Genomic DNA, 15,087 nt, shown 5'->3' on the forward strand with positions numbered 1-15,087 from the left:
TTTACATTTTCATCCATTTCACCTATATCATTTAAATTATGATTTTTATGTGCTGTTGTATTTCCTGATGTTGATTCTCATGTTGTGTGCTTTTACTAAAACAAACAAAAAATAAATAAAACTCCACCTCAATCTCACACGTGTCAGATTAATCACAAAATCATGAATGATATGTTATGAGCCTCATGAAAACATTACAGGTGATTCGTCCTCCACTGACCCACTACTATCACTTCCTCTGTGGTTGTTGTTTATCGGGATAACCGTTTACAACTCTGCTTCCCACATGTTGTTGCACGCAGCAGAACCTCTGACTGACAGACCGAGCGACCCGCCTCCGTCCCACCGCACCCGTCCAATGAGGCTGCAGAGCGGGGACGAGCCTTCAGCAGCAGCCTCTTATTTCTTACTACAGTAACCCTATAACACACTGGCAGTCATGTGACAGTCATATAATACAACTCAGTGAGCGCACACAGTCCAGTCGATCTCTGCTGCTGCTGAATGGCGTGTCTCAAGGACAAATCCTGCTGTGGGAATAGACTGCGGATAAAAGCCATCCTCCCCGCGCCGTTTGCCCTGGACATGTCTTTACTCTGAGGGAACACGGTGAGTCTGGAGGTTTATTTTCTCTATTCGTGGCTTCAGGGCTGCAGGGCGCGCGTCTCTGCTCGCTGCCATATGCTGCAGCGGCGCTGGACGAAAACATGTTTACGTTGAGAGCGGAGACGCGCGCCAACTCATGCGTGAAAAAGTGCGCAGGCGACTGGCAGGAAAACACAGCACACGGTCCTATAGCATGTGGTGGATCACTCGGTATCTCTGCGGCAGTTTAACAACACGGTGCAAATGAATGAATTTTGAGTTTTGCTCTCCTGTTTGCAGCATGTGAGGGGAATTGAAAGTTCTGCAAGACCGGATGGTGTGGAGCAGATCATTATGCAAATGAAAAGAGTTATCATTTAAATGAGTTTTATTCATTTATAACTACACATCTTAGTTCCTAAGCCTATAAGAATGCACTCATCCAAGCTCACCTCTCCGTGAACATATGTGCAATGCATAGAAATGTGCCTGCTCTTAGTAATGCGGTAATAACTCTGCATCCAGTGACTGGTGTGTAAAACATTCGTCTTCCCGGCTTCTTGTGGCAGCGATGTGACCGATTGAGTCACTTTAATTGTCCCGTAAACAAGCCGCCAGGTGATTTATGCATGCAGCAGAGGAGCCACGCCGCTGCCGACTGCCCCCTGCCGTGTTTTCTGATAATAATGTTAACTTTTTTTTTTTCTTCCTCTGGCTGGGTTTACTCTCGGTCACTGAGACCATACAGGGGCCCCTGGAAAGGGAGGAGGCGATAGAGGTGGGCGGGTAGAAGAGGGGGGAAGTGAGTGTGACCGGCGCTCCCTGTTCAAGGAAAATAACCTATTTATAAAGTCTATGGTGGACATTATAAAAAACATGATAAAGTTGAACTGTATACTCTCATTTTGATACATGAAACAGATATAGCCCACTGATCTATAAATCCAAACGTATAGCCTGATAGTTATAATATCAATTATATATTTACATTTTATATCAAATGTATATACATATATAAATGTGACCTTTTACATATATATGTACATAAAATTATAATCTGTAACTTTTACACATCCACGACTAGACCTATGTTCTACATGTTGTTGAGTTGTGTTCTTACATTTTCCCAAATGTTTCCATCAATTCTCAAACCAGAGAAATCTGTGATTTTAGTCATGGTAACACTCTGTGTCATTGGTCTCCTGTCAGTGACATCATATCCTCTATGATCATGTGTCAGTGTGTTTGTCTGACAGAAGCTCAACATTGACTTTTATCTAGTTTTAAGTCACATACACTTTTTACACCTTGGTGGTTTTCAGCTCTATATTTGAAGCAGATGAAGGATTTTAGTCGTCGGATGTCTGGATCTGAAGTTATCAGAGAAACAAGCTGAGGAAATGTTAGACAGCTCAGCTCCCAGCTGCTGGAGATGGAATATCTGACTTTTCTGAGTGTTTCTACTGGTTTTAATCCCCTGGTGTGTTTGTTATGGAGAGGAGGACACCTCTGTGGATAATCCAGCTGCTGGTAAAAACCTGCTGAACGTCTGCTTCATAAGTTATCAGAGAAACAATCAGAACAAAGGTTAGCATCAATCTCAGCTCCAGCTCTTCCCTGAGTCTCTGTCCTCCGTACAGCGTCGCTCAAACTCTGACTTTAAATGTCAAACTGCTTTATTCAGTGTTTTTAATGGTTAGAATCACCGGGTCTGTTTGATTTCCTGAACCACTGACACTGAAGGAATCCAAACCGGGAGGAGCTTATGGTAATGGTGGTGAAGACAACAACTCCCATGATCCCACGCTATTTCATGATGTAGCCCAACGCTGTCTTTTATTATTGTTTAGATTGAGAGACACCTAGAGGCCGAAGTTACAGACTGTGTGTTTAACCTGGCCACCATAATAAGAGATAAGGTTGTTGAGAAACAATCACAATAAGGAGGTAAAGAAGCATGAAGTTAAACAATATAAGAAATAACCATAAAGATATGATGATGATAAAATCACTGCTGTTACCATAGAAGATGACCATGGAGTCAATATGTGAAAACTGTAGACTAATACATGAACATATAAGAAAGTAAAGCCACCACATTATGTGAAAAGTCAGTACAAAATATACATGATAATGAACATAATAATACAATATTACAGGACAAAAGAATTTATACCATAAAAATGCCCAAGAAAGTCTGACTGAACTTTACAGCAGAAATAAACATGTTTACCGCCTGGTACAAAAAACAGTTTTGGTCTCTAGAGCTAATTTCCTCCTTCATGACACCTGTTTATATAACTCACCTGTTTACATTTTATTAAGACTTAAAGTTCTGAATAATTGAGTGACAGATGATGTATGCCTGCCACAAGCCGATATGCATCAAATCCTTGGCTAGCTGGATTAGCCCAGAGTTAGGGGCGGAGTCAGGTACTGGCCATATGGTGATGGTGGAGCAGCTCACTCTGAGCTTCAAAAGACTCTTCAGAAACCTGTGAGTGACATCAAACCGATCAGCTGTGGTTAATACTCTGGTGTCTGCGGCTGAGAGAAGCACTGTGTGCTGTGTAGTGTAGTCCCACCTCCCACATTATTCAGTGTGCCGGTACGCGACAGGCCACTAAAACAAAACATGTCGGCTGTGTGGAACTTTTACAAAGTGTGTGAGACTGATATAACAAAGGCAAAAAATAATGGGAATCAGCTGTTCTCACTCATAGATGATTGGTATTGGTATTGGTGCTAAAAAAACATGATCGCAGCACCCCTAGTCAGCGTGTCTTATCCATGACTGTTCCACAACCTGAATTGCATGTGATTTATTGTAACCATGGCGACCAAGTATTTATTTTAAACCAAACCATGATATTTCCCTAAACCTAACCAAATTGTGACCTTTCCACAACCTTACCCATGTCTTTATTATTGTTACCATGTTGACGAAAGTCTGGTATGCCTGCCGCTAGTACACTTCCACAGGTCATATTATTGTTACTATGACGACAAAGGTCTGGTATGCCTGCTGCTGGTACGCTCCTATGGGTCGTGTCCAAGGGTAGGGACAGCCGGGTGAACTTACTGAACCACCGTGACTCCTTTGGGTATTTTGTCATCTCTTAAATGACAGCTACAGTAAAATATCAATTAGAAAATCTAAAATGCTGCTGCAGCACTTTAGATTTGTCTTTGACAGACTGTGACTAGCATCTCATACATACAGGCAAACTTATCATGCATTTTCCAAGAGATATAGAATCACCTAAAGCCCTCTCTGTTAAAGTCAGACCATATTGTTTTGAATTTGAGCAGTCGGCACATGTGGGGTGAAGATTAACAGACCTCTCTCTGTCTGTTATGTTTTTTTATGTAGACATTCTGTGCCCTGGCTGAAGACCTTGGATTGCAAGAGTGTTTCCCCAACGTTTACTTTTTCCAATCTGAGAGTGAACACCAGGTGATTCAGTTCTCACCCGAATGGGAAGTGTGACCTTGGTGACCTGAGTTTGTTTGACCTGACTTTTCCAGCCACACAAGGAATTTATCTCTTACAAATCATCCGAAACACAAACTCTAAGTCCAACAAGAGACAGAGGTTTGGCACCAGCCAGGGATGGTAGATAACTTCCCAGTGAGCGAGGAGACTTGTCTTCCGTACAGTGGCTCTCCACCGGCACACCGGCTGTCTGACATGGTGACAGATCTGGGCTCCTACCAGGTGATGCCATCACCACTTTCAGAGGACGACCTGAGTGAACTGTCCAGCCCTCGTTCCTGCTCCAGCCCGGACTCCCAGGTGCTCAGCTCCAGCTATGGCAGCAACTCCAGTGCTGAGAGCCAGGACAGCATCCTGGACCACCTGCTGTCCCAGGCCTCTCTAGGAGGTGCCAACAGTGTCCCGGCAGGGTCTGTGGCACCCTCACCATTATCGACTTTCCTCTGCGACTCATGGAGAGATGAGCCTGCCAAACGTGGGCCTGTAAAGGAGGAACATATTGATTACCTCAACTGGTCCAATGTGGAGACAGAGGAACCACTTGGGGGGTTTCAGCCCACTCTGGAGGAGATTGAAGAATTCCTAGAGGAGAATATGGAGGTGGTGACAATGAAGCAGGAGATCCAAGAGGGCTGCCCAGAGTTGGAGGTGGGAGTGGAGGAAGGGCTTGGTCTAGAAGTCGGCCTGAAGTGGTGCATGGAGGCGTCCTCTGAGCGTAAGCTAGAATCAGAAGCCAAGTACTCAGACCAAACTGTCCCCACCGCCAGCACTGCTGCCTCCAGTGAGACCAAAGCTACATCAGTTAACCCCACACACCACTCCAGCACAGAAGCCAACAAACCTTCAACAGCAGACAGTGGCAGCAGCAGTAGTGGGATGCCCGTCATCCTACAGATTCAGCCCCTTCAGATCAAGCAGGAGACCCCAGTAGCTCCTGTTACCCCAGTAGCCCAGCCCCCACCGTCTCCCCGAGCCTCAGACATCAAAATTGCGCAGCTACTGGTCAACATCCAAGGTCAGACCTTTGCGCTGGTTCCTCACATCCTGCCCTCCCCTAACCTCAATGTCTCCTCCAAGTTTGTGCGCATTGCTCCCGTCCCGATTGCAGCCAAACCTCTGGGGCTTGGGGATGGCTCAGACAGCCAGGGATCAGGGATTTTTGCCGGAGGTCAAAAGTTCCAGAAGAATCCTGTGTCGGATCTTATCAAAATGCACAAATGCACTTTTCCTGGCTGCAGCAAGATGTACACCAAGAGCAGCCACCTGAAGGCCCACCTGAGGAGGCACACGGGGGAGAAGCCTTTCGCCTGTAACTGGCAGGACTGTGGATGGAGGTGGGTACTGGGGAGGGAAGTGTGAATTAATGTGTTTCTACATACATGTCAACATGCAGGCTACTGGCTGACCACATCAGACACAGAAAGATCTCTGCCCATGCAAAGTTACTATTCACTGCAGCCTTTGACGTTATCTTAGAGGATGAGTCTAAGACCTTCCAGCTTTTCCCAAACACTGATTTATTTGTGGCGGCCTGCCCCAATATCAACATTGATCGCCATATAGTGATTTTTTTATAGACATTTTTTTTTCTTATTATTTCAAATCAGTAAAATTTTATTTCATTGTACTGCTGTCACCCCCCCCACCCATTCAAATTCAAATAACTTTACATGCATGAACAAAAACATGTTCTTTCCAAAGCAGTTTACAGATGATTGAAATACATACATACAGTAATTATAAAATATGTGTCACATACTGATACAGATTTAGATTTTAATATTGTACAATAAAATACAATATACACTCTCTCCTCTCTCTCTCTCTCCATATCCCTCCCTGTCTCCCTCTCCCTCTCCCTCTCCCTCTCCCTCTCCGTCTCCGTCTCCGTCTCCATCTCTCTCTCCGTCTCCCTCCCTCCCTCCCTTTCAGTATTACAATACTGAAATTATAGTAGTATAATACAGTGAGTTCACTGAGGTAATTAAGGCAAAGGCTGCACTGAAGCAACACACACTGGAGGACACTTTTAAAGAGATAGCAACAACGACTAAAAGGTTACAGAGCGGGTCGTTGAATGGATGACCAGCCCATCGCTGTGGTAGAAAATACTGGTTCTCACTGTCTTTTTGGAGCCGCGGTGCGCCCTCCCCTCTAGGCACTACATTTCAGACACTGCCTCACCTACGAGGTCTTTTATCAGATGTGACTGCTTTTGGCTTTACCACAGACATTTACTCAATGTCATTGCTTAGCCTCACTGCACTGGATCGACTCCACTTTGGATTTAAAAATGATAATCAAAAAAACATTAGGGAACAACTTAGATTCAGTTTTTTTTTCTTAATGCACTGCAGAGCTTTTCAGTTGTCAAGCATATGCACTGGGTTGATTTTAATAACGTTAATGTATTTGAAGTGTGCACTGTGCAAAGTATGGGGTCAGGACTCAATATTAAATGACTCAGATCGGGACATCCCTATTATATAGTATTATTTAGAAATGCAAACAGCTCCCACCCCCATCAGCTACCACCACAAATAGAATTCTGTGGGAAACACTGGATGACTTATATTTATGAGAGGTTATATAAAAGACACACATTTGTTAGTGTGTCCTCTCTGGAAGCAGCAGTAATTATATGTCAGTGGGCCATGTCTATGTGCTGTGCAGTGTCATGTTGCCCAGTGGAACCCAGTGTGGCGCAGATTTTCACTGACACTTGAACTGAGCTGTTGCTTTAGGTTCATCTGTTAGCTCTGGTGCAGGAGGCTCAGAGGGTCATCAGCTCATCACCCTCCCAAAGCGCCATCATACCGAAAAACGGGAGAAGCAGCTTGTCAACGTAAACGCCATTATCGGTAACAGGCTTCGCTCCAATAAACCTCAGCACTGTGTTTGTGTTTGTGGAAGCAGAAAGTCAGTCAAGGATGTGTGATGGAAAAGTCAGACACAAACTCTCATCCTCAGCCCTGGAGCGTGCGGCCGCCCCCAGTGTTAATTGCAGTGATGTGAGGTGGAGGGTTTGCTTGCACAGTCACACACAGGCACAGTGAAATATCTGGGATGTGCAAGAATAGCAGGTGTGTCTTTTTTTATGGATGTAAACTAAATCTGGGACAGAGCATGTGGGCTGGAGTCACATGGGCACAACATGGGCACCTCCTGTTGAGACCCGACAGCTGTGCAGTTGCTGGGGCAGTATGTGTGTGTGTGTTTATGTATTTGTATACGCTAAGTATAAAGCAGCGAGGTCTAATTTGGGCGCTGCTGTGTGTAATGGAGAAAGGCAGAGAGAGAACTTGGATGTCTTCATCATTTCTTTGCTCATTAAGTGTCTTAAGTTGCCAGAGTTGAGCTGATTGTTTCCCTTCCTATGCTTATATTTACTTGTGCATTAACACATTAGTAAGAGTATATATAATTTTATATAAGAGTATCCTCTCCAGTCAGCCGTGATGTATTTTGGCTTCCGTGTGTTACAGCTTGCAGAGATCAGTCTTGGAGAAGCCTGCTCTTTTAATCATTCCATCATTTATAAACCCTCTTCTTGCATGCAGCTAGTGAGCGATCATTAATATCCCATAAAAGCTTTGTGTTGGTCCATTTGACTATAGAAGCAACCTGGCAGCCTGCCACCTGTCCTTGTAATGCTGCACAAGTGTGTCCTAATACACGGAGGGAGCTGCAGAAATTTGTGCAGTAGTAATCCAGGCTGTGTGTTCTGACCAACAAAGGGCTCTTGTCTGTGCACAAAAGGCAGGATCTAGTTTGGATGGAAGTGTGTGTGTGTGTGTGTGTGTGTGTGTGTGTGTGAGAATCAGTGTGTGTGTAACCCACTGTATGTGATGGGGTAAATGGGGGGGCCGACCAAAAGAAAGAAAAGTTCAGGAAAAGTCTGGGAGCATGCGAATGGAGTGAGCAGCAGAGAGTAACTGAGATTTTCAGTTTTGCACACAGTCACTTGAAGGGAACAGCAGTGGGGAAGTGGAGTGAACAAACACCAAGTGTTGAATAGTAACCATGACTGTGGGCTAGGAACGTCCAGGCTGCCATACAGCGTGAAAGGGAAGAGAGGGATCGGTCAAGGTTCCTCACATAGACTGGGAGGAACAGGGAGGGAATGACTGGGTGAAAAGATGAAGTGACTGTGGTTCTCTTTATTCAAATGTGTAACATTAACTACATCTACAGTGCAAAGAGTCTCCTCCAGGAAGAGTTACTCCCACAAATGTTTCATCTCAAGTTTAGTAGATCGTTTTGCTGGTTAGCTTATCTCAGAATATTGTGAGAACACAGACATCAGAATCATCCTCATATCCCCAGGAGGTCAGTGGCTCCAGTCATCTAAGTACTTGTCTGAATGCTGTCAAGATTCAGGACCCGAACAGTTGGTAACTTTGGTGTTTTTGTAACATGGAAGGAAAATGACTTATTGTTAACTTTAAACAGCTGTGGCTAGAATCGATATGTCTCAGTAACACCTCAATGGAACTTCTTCAAATTTTGCACAAACATTCATTAGGACTTGAGGATTAAAATTAGATTGTGGTGGTCAAAGGTCAAAGGTCAAGGTAACATTAACCTCACAAAACATGGTTTTGGCCTTGTGAACGCGATATCTCCTTAATGCATTGAAGGAATTTCTTCAAATTTGGCACAAGCGTTCACTTGGACTCAAGGATGAACTGATTCGATTTTGCAAAAGTCAAAGGTCAAGGTCAGTGTGACCTAAAAAAACTTATTTTTTTTTATGACAAAATTTCTCACAAATGTTTCATATTTTCTCTGACTCTGGATAAACAGGGATGTAACCTGAAACTAGTCTGAGTGGAGGAGGCAGACAACCACCAGGAGGTGATTCTCGCTTTAAGTGATTTCTTTGGGCATTCTTTTGGACTTTTTTTGAGAGGATAGTAGAGATTGACAGAAAATGCAGGGACAGAGATCAGGGGAATGACATGCAGCAAAACGAATCCAGCCTACTCAGCAGGTCACCCAATTCATGGGTTGATGGATGTGGATGGGCTGTAGTTGCTGCATATTGGGGACTGTTGTACCCGTTTTCATATGTTTACAGACACACATATTGGACATAACCAGGAAGAAAACAGAAAAGCAGTAGAAGGAAACAAATGAGGTTTTATCTGAAACTATGAAATTCTACATTAGAAGTGCATCTTCACAAAAATACAAATTGTCCCGGGAAAGAATATGAATTTTCCGGGACAGTCGCTCAAAAAAGAGAACAATCCCGGTAAAGCTGGGACGGGTGGCAACCCTAGCTCCGGTTAGTTACTTGTTTCATAGTAAGCATGGGGAAAGTGTTACTGGCAGTGTCTCCATATATCTTAATCATGTCCGTGACTACAGCAGCTTTACTCTCGCCCTAAGCAGTGAGCTTGGTGTACAGTATCTACACATGAAAGCCAGTTTTTTTTACTGCAGCTCCTTAAATGTTGTTGCTTAATGACACTGTGCAACTGTATCAATTCATCATCTTGTCAGGGTGAGCAGAGCAACATCTGGGATGCAGAGTCAGTTTCAGAGAACTAGGTTGCTGGGAAGAAGCCCTGGAGCTGTCATCCCTGGAGCTCCAGCCAAGTGGTGTTTGCCTGGCATGCCGACCCTGCTGCGGTGTTGTGCTGGTCCAAATCAGCTACAGGATAGTTGAAGCATCAGATTGTGAAACTTGATCGCGACAGATAATTATGCTGTTAAATGGTGTTAGTGAGACGTGTGTGTTGGGAGAAACAGAGAGTCTGCCAGAAGTGAATACAAAATAACAAGTGTGAGGATGATTTACATCATGCACCGTAATGCACGGTAATTGTCAAGTTGATTGTTGTAAAATATCCTGAGTGCAGACATAGATTTTATTTCAAGATAAGTTGTCACACCAAATGTCAGCTGTTTGTTCAAAGGAGCCGCGATGAATAGTTTCCTCATGAACAGAACAACAGTTTGACACAAGTTGAGAGGATGATCTTTGACGGGACACACACACCTGAGACAGCCCTTTGATTAGGACGTTTAGTCTTTCATCAGCCACTTTCTCCAGAGGTGGGACAAAGTCATTCTCAATCTTGGCTGGGAAAAACTAAGTTAATTTCAAGTCCTAAATCCTGTGATTCAAGTCCTAAACAAGCCCTTAACCAAATTTGAATATATGATAGGAAACTATAAATCTAAAGATTTCAGAGCTTTCCAATGCAACATGTTAACCATATGAACTTAAAGGGAGATCAGGTCAGGTTGTGTGAACAACTGTTTCAGCTGCGGCTCTTGTTGTGGGTTGAATGTTTTAATATATGAAAATGGTGGAAGTGCTGGTGGTCACTGCAAATGTACCCCCCCCCCCCCCCCCCCTTCTGTTTGATTTACATTTAATTTCATTTATTTCACACAAATCAGAAATAGATGTAAAAGCATACATACTGTTGAGTTTAAGATTATCAGATCAATTTGTGTGAATCAAATATAAAACATCTCTTTGTCTCTCCTTCTTTCTCCCAGGTTTTCACGGTCGGATGAGCTGTCTCGACACCGGCGCTCCCACTCGGGGGTCAAGCCCTACCAGTGTCCTGTATGTGAGAAGAAGTTTGCCCGCAGTGACCACCTGTCTAAACACATCAAAGTCCACCGTTTTCCCCGAAGCAGCCGGACAGTTCGCTCAACAAACTGACACCCTTGCTCGCATCGCTGGGATCGCTGGGATCGCTGGGATCGCTGGGATCACTGGGATCACTGGGATCACTCTCGTACAGACATAAGCCACAGGAGCGAGGTGTGAGTGTGAATGCACAGATGTGTGTGCACATCTTTGGGCCCTCATCAAGTCAAAATCAACATGTGATGTGACGGAGGAATGCCTTTCTTCTTATTTCAGCAATCTGTGATTGTTCTAATTTATTGTACAAAAGTGAGTCACCACGGTTACCATCCTGTATTCAGATGAAGGTTGTCGTTGCTGTTGGCACTTTGGTATGTTGTACTACTTATGTTTGTTCTGTCCTTATCTCCTGCCTCAGCAGAAGATGAGATGAACTGATTTTCATTCAGTGTGGATCACGTGATAGATTTGGTGATAGCCTTGTGTCCATTCTACCTGGATAACAACAACTGCCTTTTATCTTCCTGAAAGCTGCCAATGTCTCGCACATTCCTCTTATGCAACATTTAGGAAGTTCACTGGGATCCCCATCCGCAACTATCACAGTAATAATTATTCTTCCTAGGGTCCAAAGACCAGCGAGGGCTCTCTGATAGCTTCGTCCTAGTTTGTTTTTGCTGCCTTGCACCACAGTTCATTGACAGAAAAAGTTGATAATGTATTTGTCATTGGTGTTGATGGACAGGTGGAAAACTGTAGCACCCCACAAACATGAACTACTGATTGCATAAGAAAATAAGGGAACTCTCACAATAAGCTTCCAGGACTCCTCTCTGGGGGTGGGTGGATCAATCCCAAAATTTCGATCCGTTCGATACCACGTCTGGTTTTTGAAGATCGATTCATCAAAAGGATCGATACCAGTCTCACTTTCTCTCGTCTATGTTGGACTCATTTCAGAGTAGAACTGAGCAAACGCTGTTCTGTTGTCGTGAACACAAATAAGTTCATCCCAGTCTTTGTCACTGCTGTTGTCATGTTGTGCGCAACAATAGACCGTAGTCGCATGGCGGCCATATTCCTCTGAGGTCATGCTCAGGGTGGGAAGCTCAGCTGTTGTGCACCAGGCTGAGACTCATATAAACATTGGGAATCTGACAAATGGTTGTCATGGCTCCTCTTCCCGATCGATCAGCAGCTGAAAAGACAATGGATAGTGGTGATACTGCTGCCCTCAACAAAACTGAACTGTCTGCGATGTCACCCGCCTGTCATTGAATATTACCTCGCACTGTGAAACAGAATCAGAAACAAGTAGCACAAGCCAGTGAACTGATTGGTCACCTTTAGTAACTCTGACATTTATGTTGTGTAATGCATAACATTAACTCGATCCTCGCAGATTCTTCTGCCCATTTATCAATTTGGTCGAATGAAAGTGAGGTAAATACGTTCTTCAACCGTTTCGCCATTCTCCCACAGGATTTACTCAGAGACAGTAAAGTGGCTTAAAGAGGCTTCCCACCCTCAGCGTGACGTCAGAGGAAAATGGCCGCTGTGTGAATATGGTCTGCGGAGCGCCTCTGTGGCTCAACTGCCAGAGCGCACAACATTGAAGTTCAGTCCTTACTGCAGCGGCCCGGGTTTGAATCCTTAATATAACCTTTGAAAAATGATGGCAGTGAAGCCTGAATGGAAGAGGACTGTTGTCATCCATTTATCACTTTTTTTTACAAAGTGCTGCATGAATGAATGAAGCCACTTTTTGTTCTGCGTCACTTGAAACAAACCCAGGTCTCACAGGTCGCAGGTATAAATTCTACCATCCTTAAAGGGATTGTTAACACTTGGCAAATCATTTAGTGGTCAGTCAAATGTATTAAAATTCAGCCTATTGATGATGAATACACCTCATACATCATGACACTGCTCTCCCCTACATGAAAATACAGCCACTTTTGATAATAAAAAGTATCAGTATCAATATCAATATCAGTTGGCGATTCTGGCCCTGTATAACTAGTGTTGGATTGAAAAGAAATGTGTTATCGCCCACCCCTACTCCTCTCACTCTTTTACAGCAGCTTTGTTAACCTGCTGAGACTCACGACGGAGAGTGACAGAGCAACACAAGAAATGCAAAAGTGAAACACAACTGCAACGTTAAACGCACAGTGACGGTTAAATCTGCCTTCTGATCAGTGTTAAGTGGTCTTTGTTGTTGTTTTATTAAGCAATCATTAGTACCGACTCGCTGGTATTCTATTTTTATCACTTTTCTGGCCTTACTGCACCACAGAGCCAAATGGTTTTGGAAATCAGTGGCCAGTTGCACAAAACACCTAAATTTAAGCGTTTCCTCAAAGTCTGAGTCTGTCTCTGTCTTCACTGCAACATGTCTGTGTTTATGATGACAAGTCAAGAAAATGAAGAGTGGGAGAACTCAATGGATACCCTTAATGATGAGGAATTGATTCTACATTACGCGCTTCTTTAATGTTGTCAGCTTCCCAAAAGTGATAGCAGGTATCACAAGCTGATGCCAGCAAACATAGGTCTCCATGGAAACAGTAGAACATTTTAAGAGATTCTGTGCAACTACGTAAGTAACTGCGTAAAAATTGAACCTTAAGTGTTATACTTAAGTAGAAAATTTAAGGTGTTTTGTGCAACTGGCCCCAGGCTTTCAGTGATCCATATTTACAGGTGTCATAAATGTCATTCTGTGCATAGCCATGGAGCTGAATGTCTCATCTGCTCTTATTATTTGAATTATTTTATTATTTTTCTGAACGACTTGATACAAAAGCTGCCTCAGCTCTACTTCATCTGTTACTGGAGACACACTGACAGCATCTGACCTCAGCCGGCAGGTATGTTATGTTGAGATGACATCAGTGGACACACACCATGGTGCTGAACTACCAGGACAATGAGTTTCTGGGAAACGTAGTCACAACATCCTTTTTTGAGGCCATGACACACTTTCTAATGCCCTAATTGCTCTCGAACACTGTTTTCTCTGGGTATCACGCCCCTGTAAATATGTAGGGGTGTGACGATGCTGTACATGTGTAATTCATGTATGTAAAGTGACAACAAGCTAGGGCACACAACGTTGTACACCATTCCTTACATAAGATTTTTGAATTTTTCATGCTTGTGTGAACACAGGTGTTTTATCGCATCCTATGAATGTATGTAAATATGCAGACGTGTACATCGCTGCATCCAGGAAAGACACAAAGACTCCTCTGATAACATATCTTAAGACAAATCAGTGGTCGTGAAAATTTCTAGTTTAAATCTAAATGTGTACATAACATTTCAGTACATATGAATATATTATATATATTTTTCTTTGTTCTATCCAAGATGCATTTACAAATAAAACTGAAAAGAATCAAACATGTCTACATTGTCTTCACTAAATACTTTCACACCAATAATATGAGTGAGCCACAGCTCCTTCACCATTTTTGAGTAAGTTTATTTACCTCTGCTTGTTCCTAATATATAAATTATAATACACAATACAGCAAAAAAAAAAAAAGCTACTGCGGTCCCGTTCCCCAAGAGAATTTTGAAGAGACCTGAAAATTCCGGTCACTGTTCTATTCAATCAATCAATCAATCAAAAAAATAAATATCCAAAATATGTGTGCAGATTAAACTGATGTCGTACAATGTGTTAATTAGTTAACAAGTGTTATTAAGTGTACTTTTTCACTTTTGACAGATTCACACTGGGTCTCACTGCTTCCAGTCTTTTTGTAGCTCAGTGCTTTCTGGCTCCTGCTCCATACTCCATGCACCTTCATGAGAGTGGTATCCATTTCTCATCTAACTTACAGACAGGAAAGGAATAGGACTAGATGTACTGTCCAAAATGTTGAACTATTCCTTTATGCCAAGACTGCAAATGTCAGCACCCTGATTCATTAATGACATATTAGTGTTAGCAGTCTGTACGCATAGTTACTCTTCTGCCACCATGATGGTGACGGTGGAGCAGCTCACTCTGAGCTTCAAACCCGCTCCACATAAACCTGTGGGTGACCTCACGGAGGCTACGTCCATCTTTATGTACAGTCAGTGTTTAAAATACATGGTTGGAAAGAAGGCACATGGTCAGCTTATCAAACATTAACATTTTGAGAAGACTTGTACTATCTATTGTTTCTAGCTGCTTTTCAAAGGGGCCCTTTACACCATGTCCTGTACAATCCCAAAATTATGTGATATTCAGTTCACAAAACACTAGCAGCTATGTAAAGACTTCATAGGGAACCCTGCTGCCTGTTGTTTGAGTGCCATAACCTCATTCTAACCTCTAAGTTTGTTCCTACATGCTGGCAGATGTTTCCTCCGCTCCATCTCCAGATGTACACTA

At 43.2% G+C, this 15,087-nt stretch overlaps 1 protein-coding gene across 1 annotated transcript; it reads left to right on the forward strand.

Moving 5' to 3' along the window:
- Nucleotides 1–476: 476 nt before the first annotated feature.
- Nucleotides 477–12,040, forward strand: klf15 (Kruppel like factor 15). Its single transcript, XM_022745025.1, has 3 exons — nt 477–609; nt 3,959–5,415; nt 10,598–12,040. The coding sequence occupies exons 2-3, from the start codon at nt 4,199–4,201 to the stop codon at nt 10,764–10,766; spliced, it is 1,386 nt and encodes a 461-aa protein (XP_022600746.1). The 5' UTR covers nt 477–609; nt 3,959–4,198; the 3' UTR covers nt 10,767–12,040.
- The last annotated feature ends 3,047 nt before the right edge of the window (nt 12,041–15,087 follow it).

The sequence above is a fragment of the Seriola dumerili genome, unplaced genomic scaffold, assembly GCF_002260705.1.
Source record: "Seriola dumerili isolate Sdu_G_001 unplaced genomic scaffold, Sdu_1.0 BDQW01000088.1, whole genome shotgun sequence".
Lineage (NCBI taxonomy): Eukaryota > Metazoa > Chordata > Actinopteri > Carangiformes > Carangidae > Seriola > Seriola dumerili.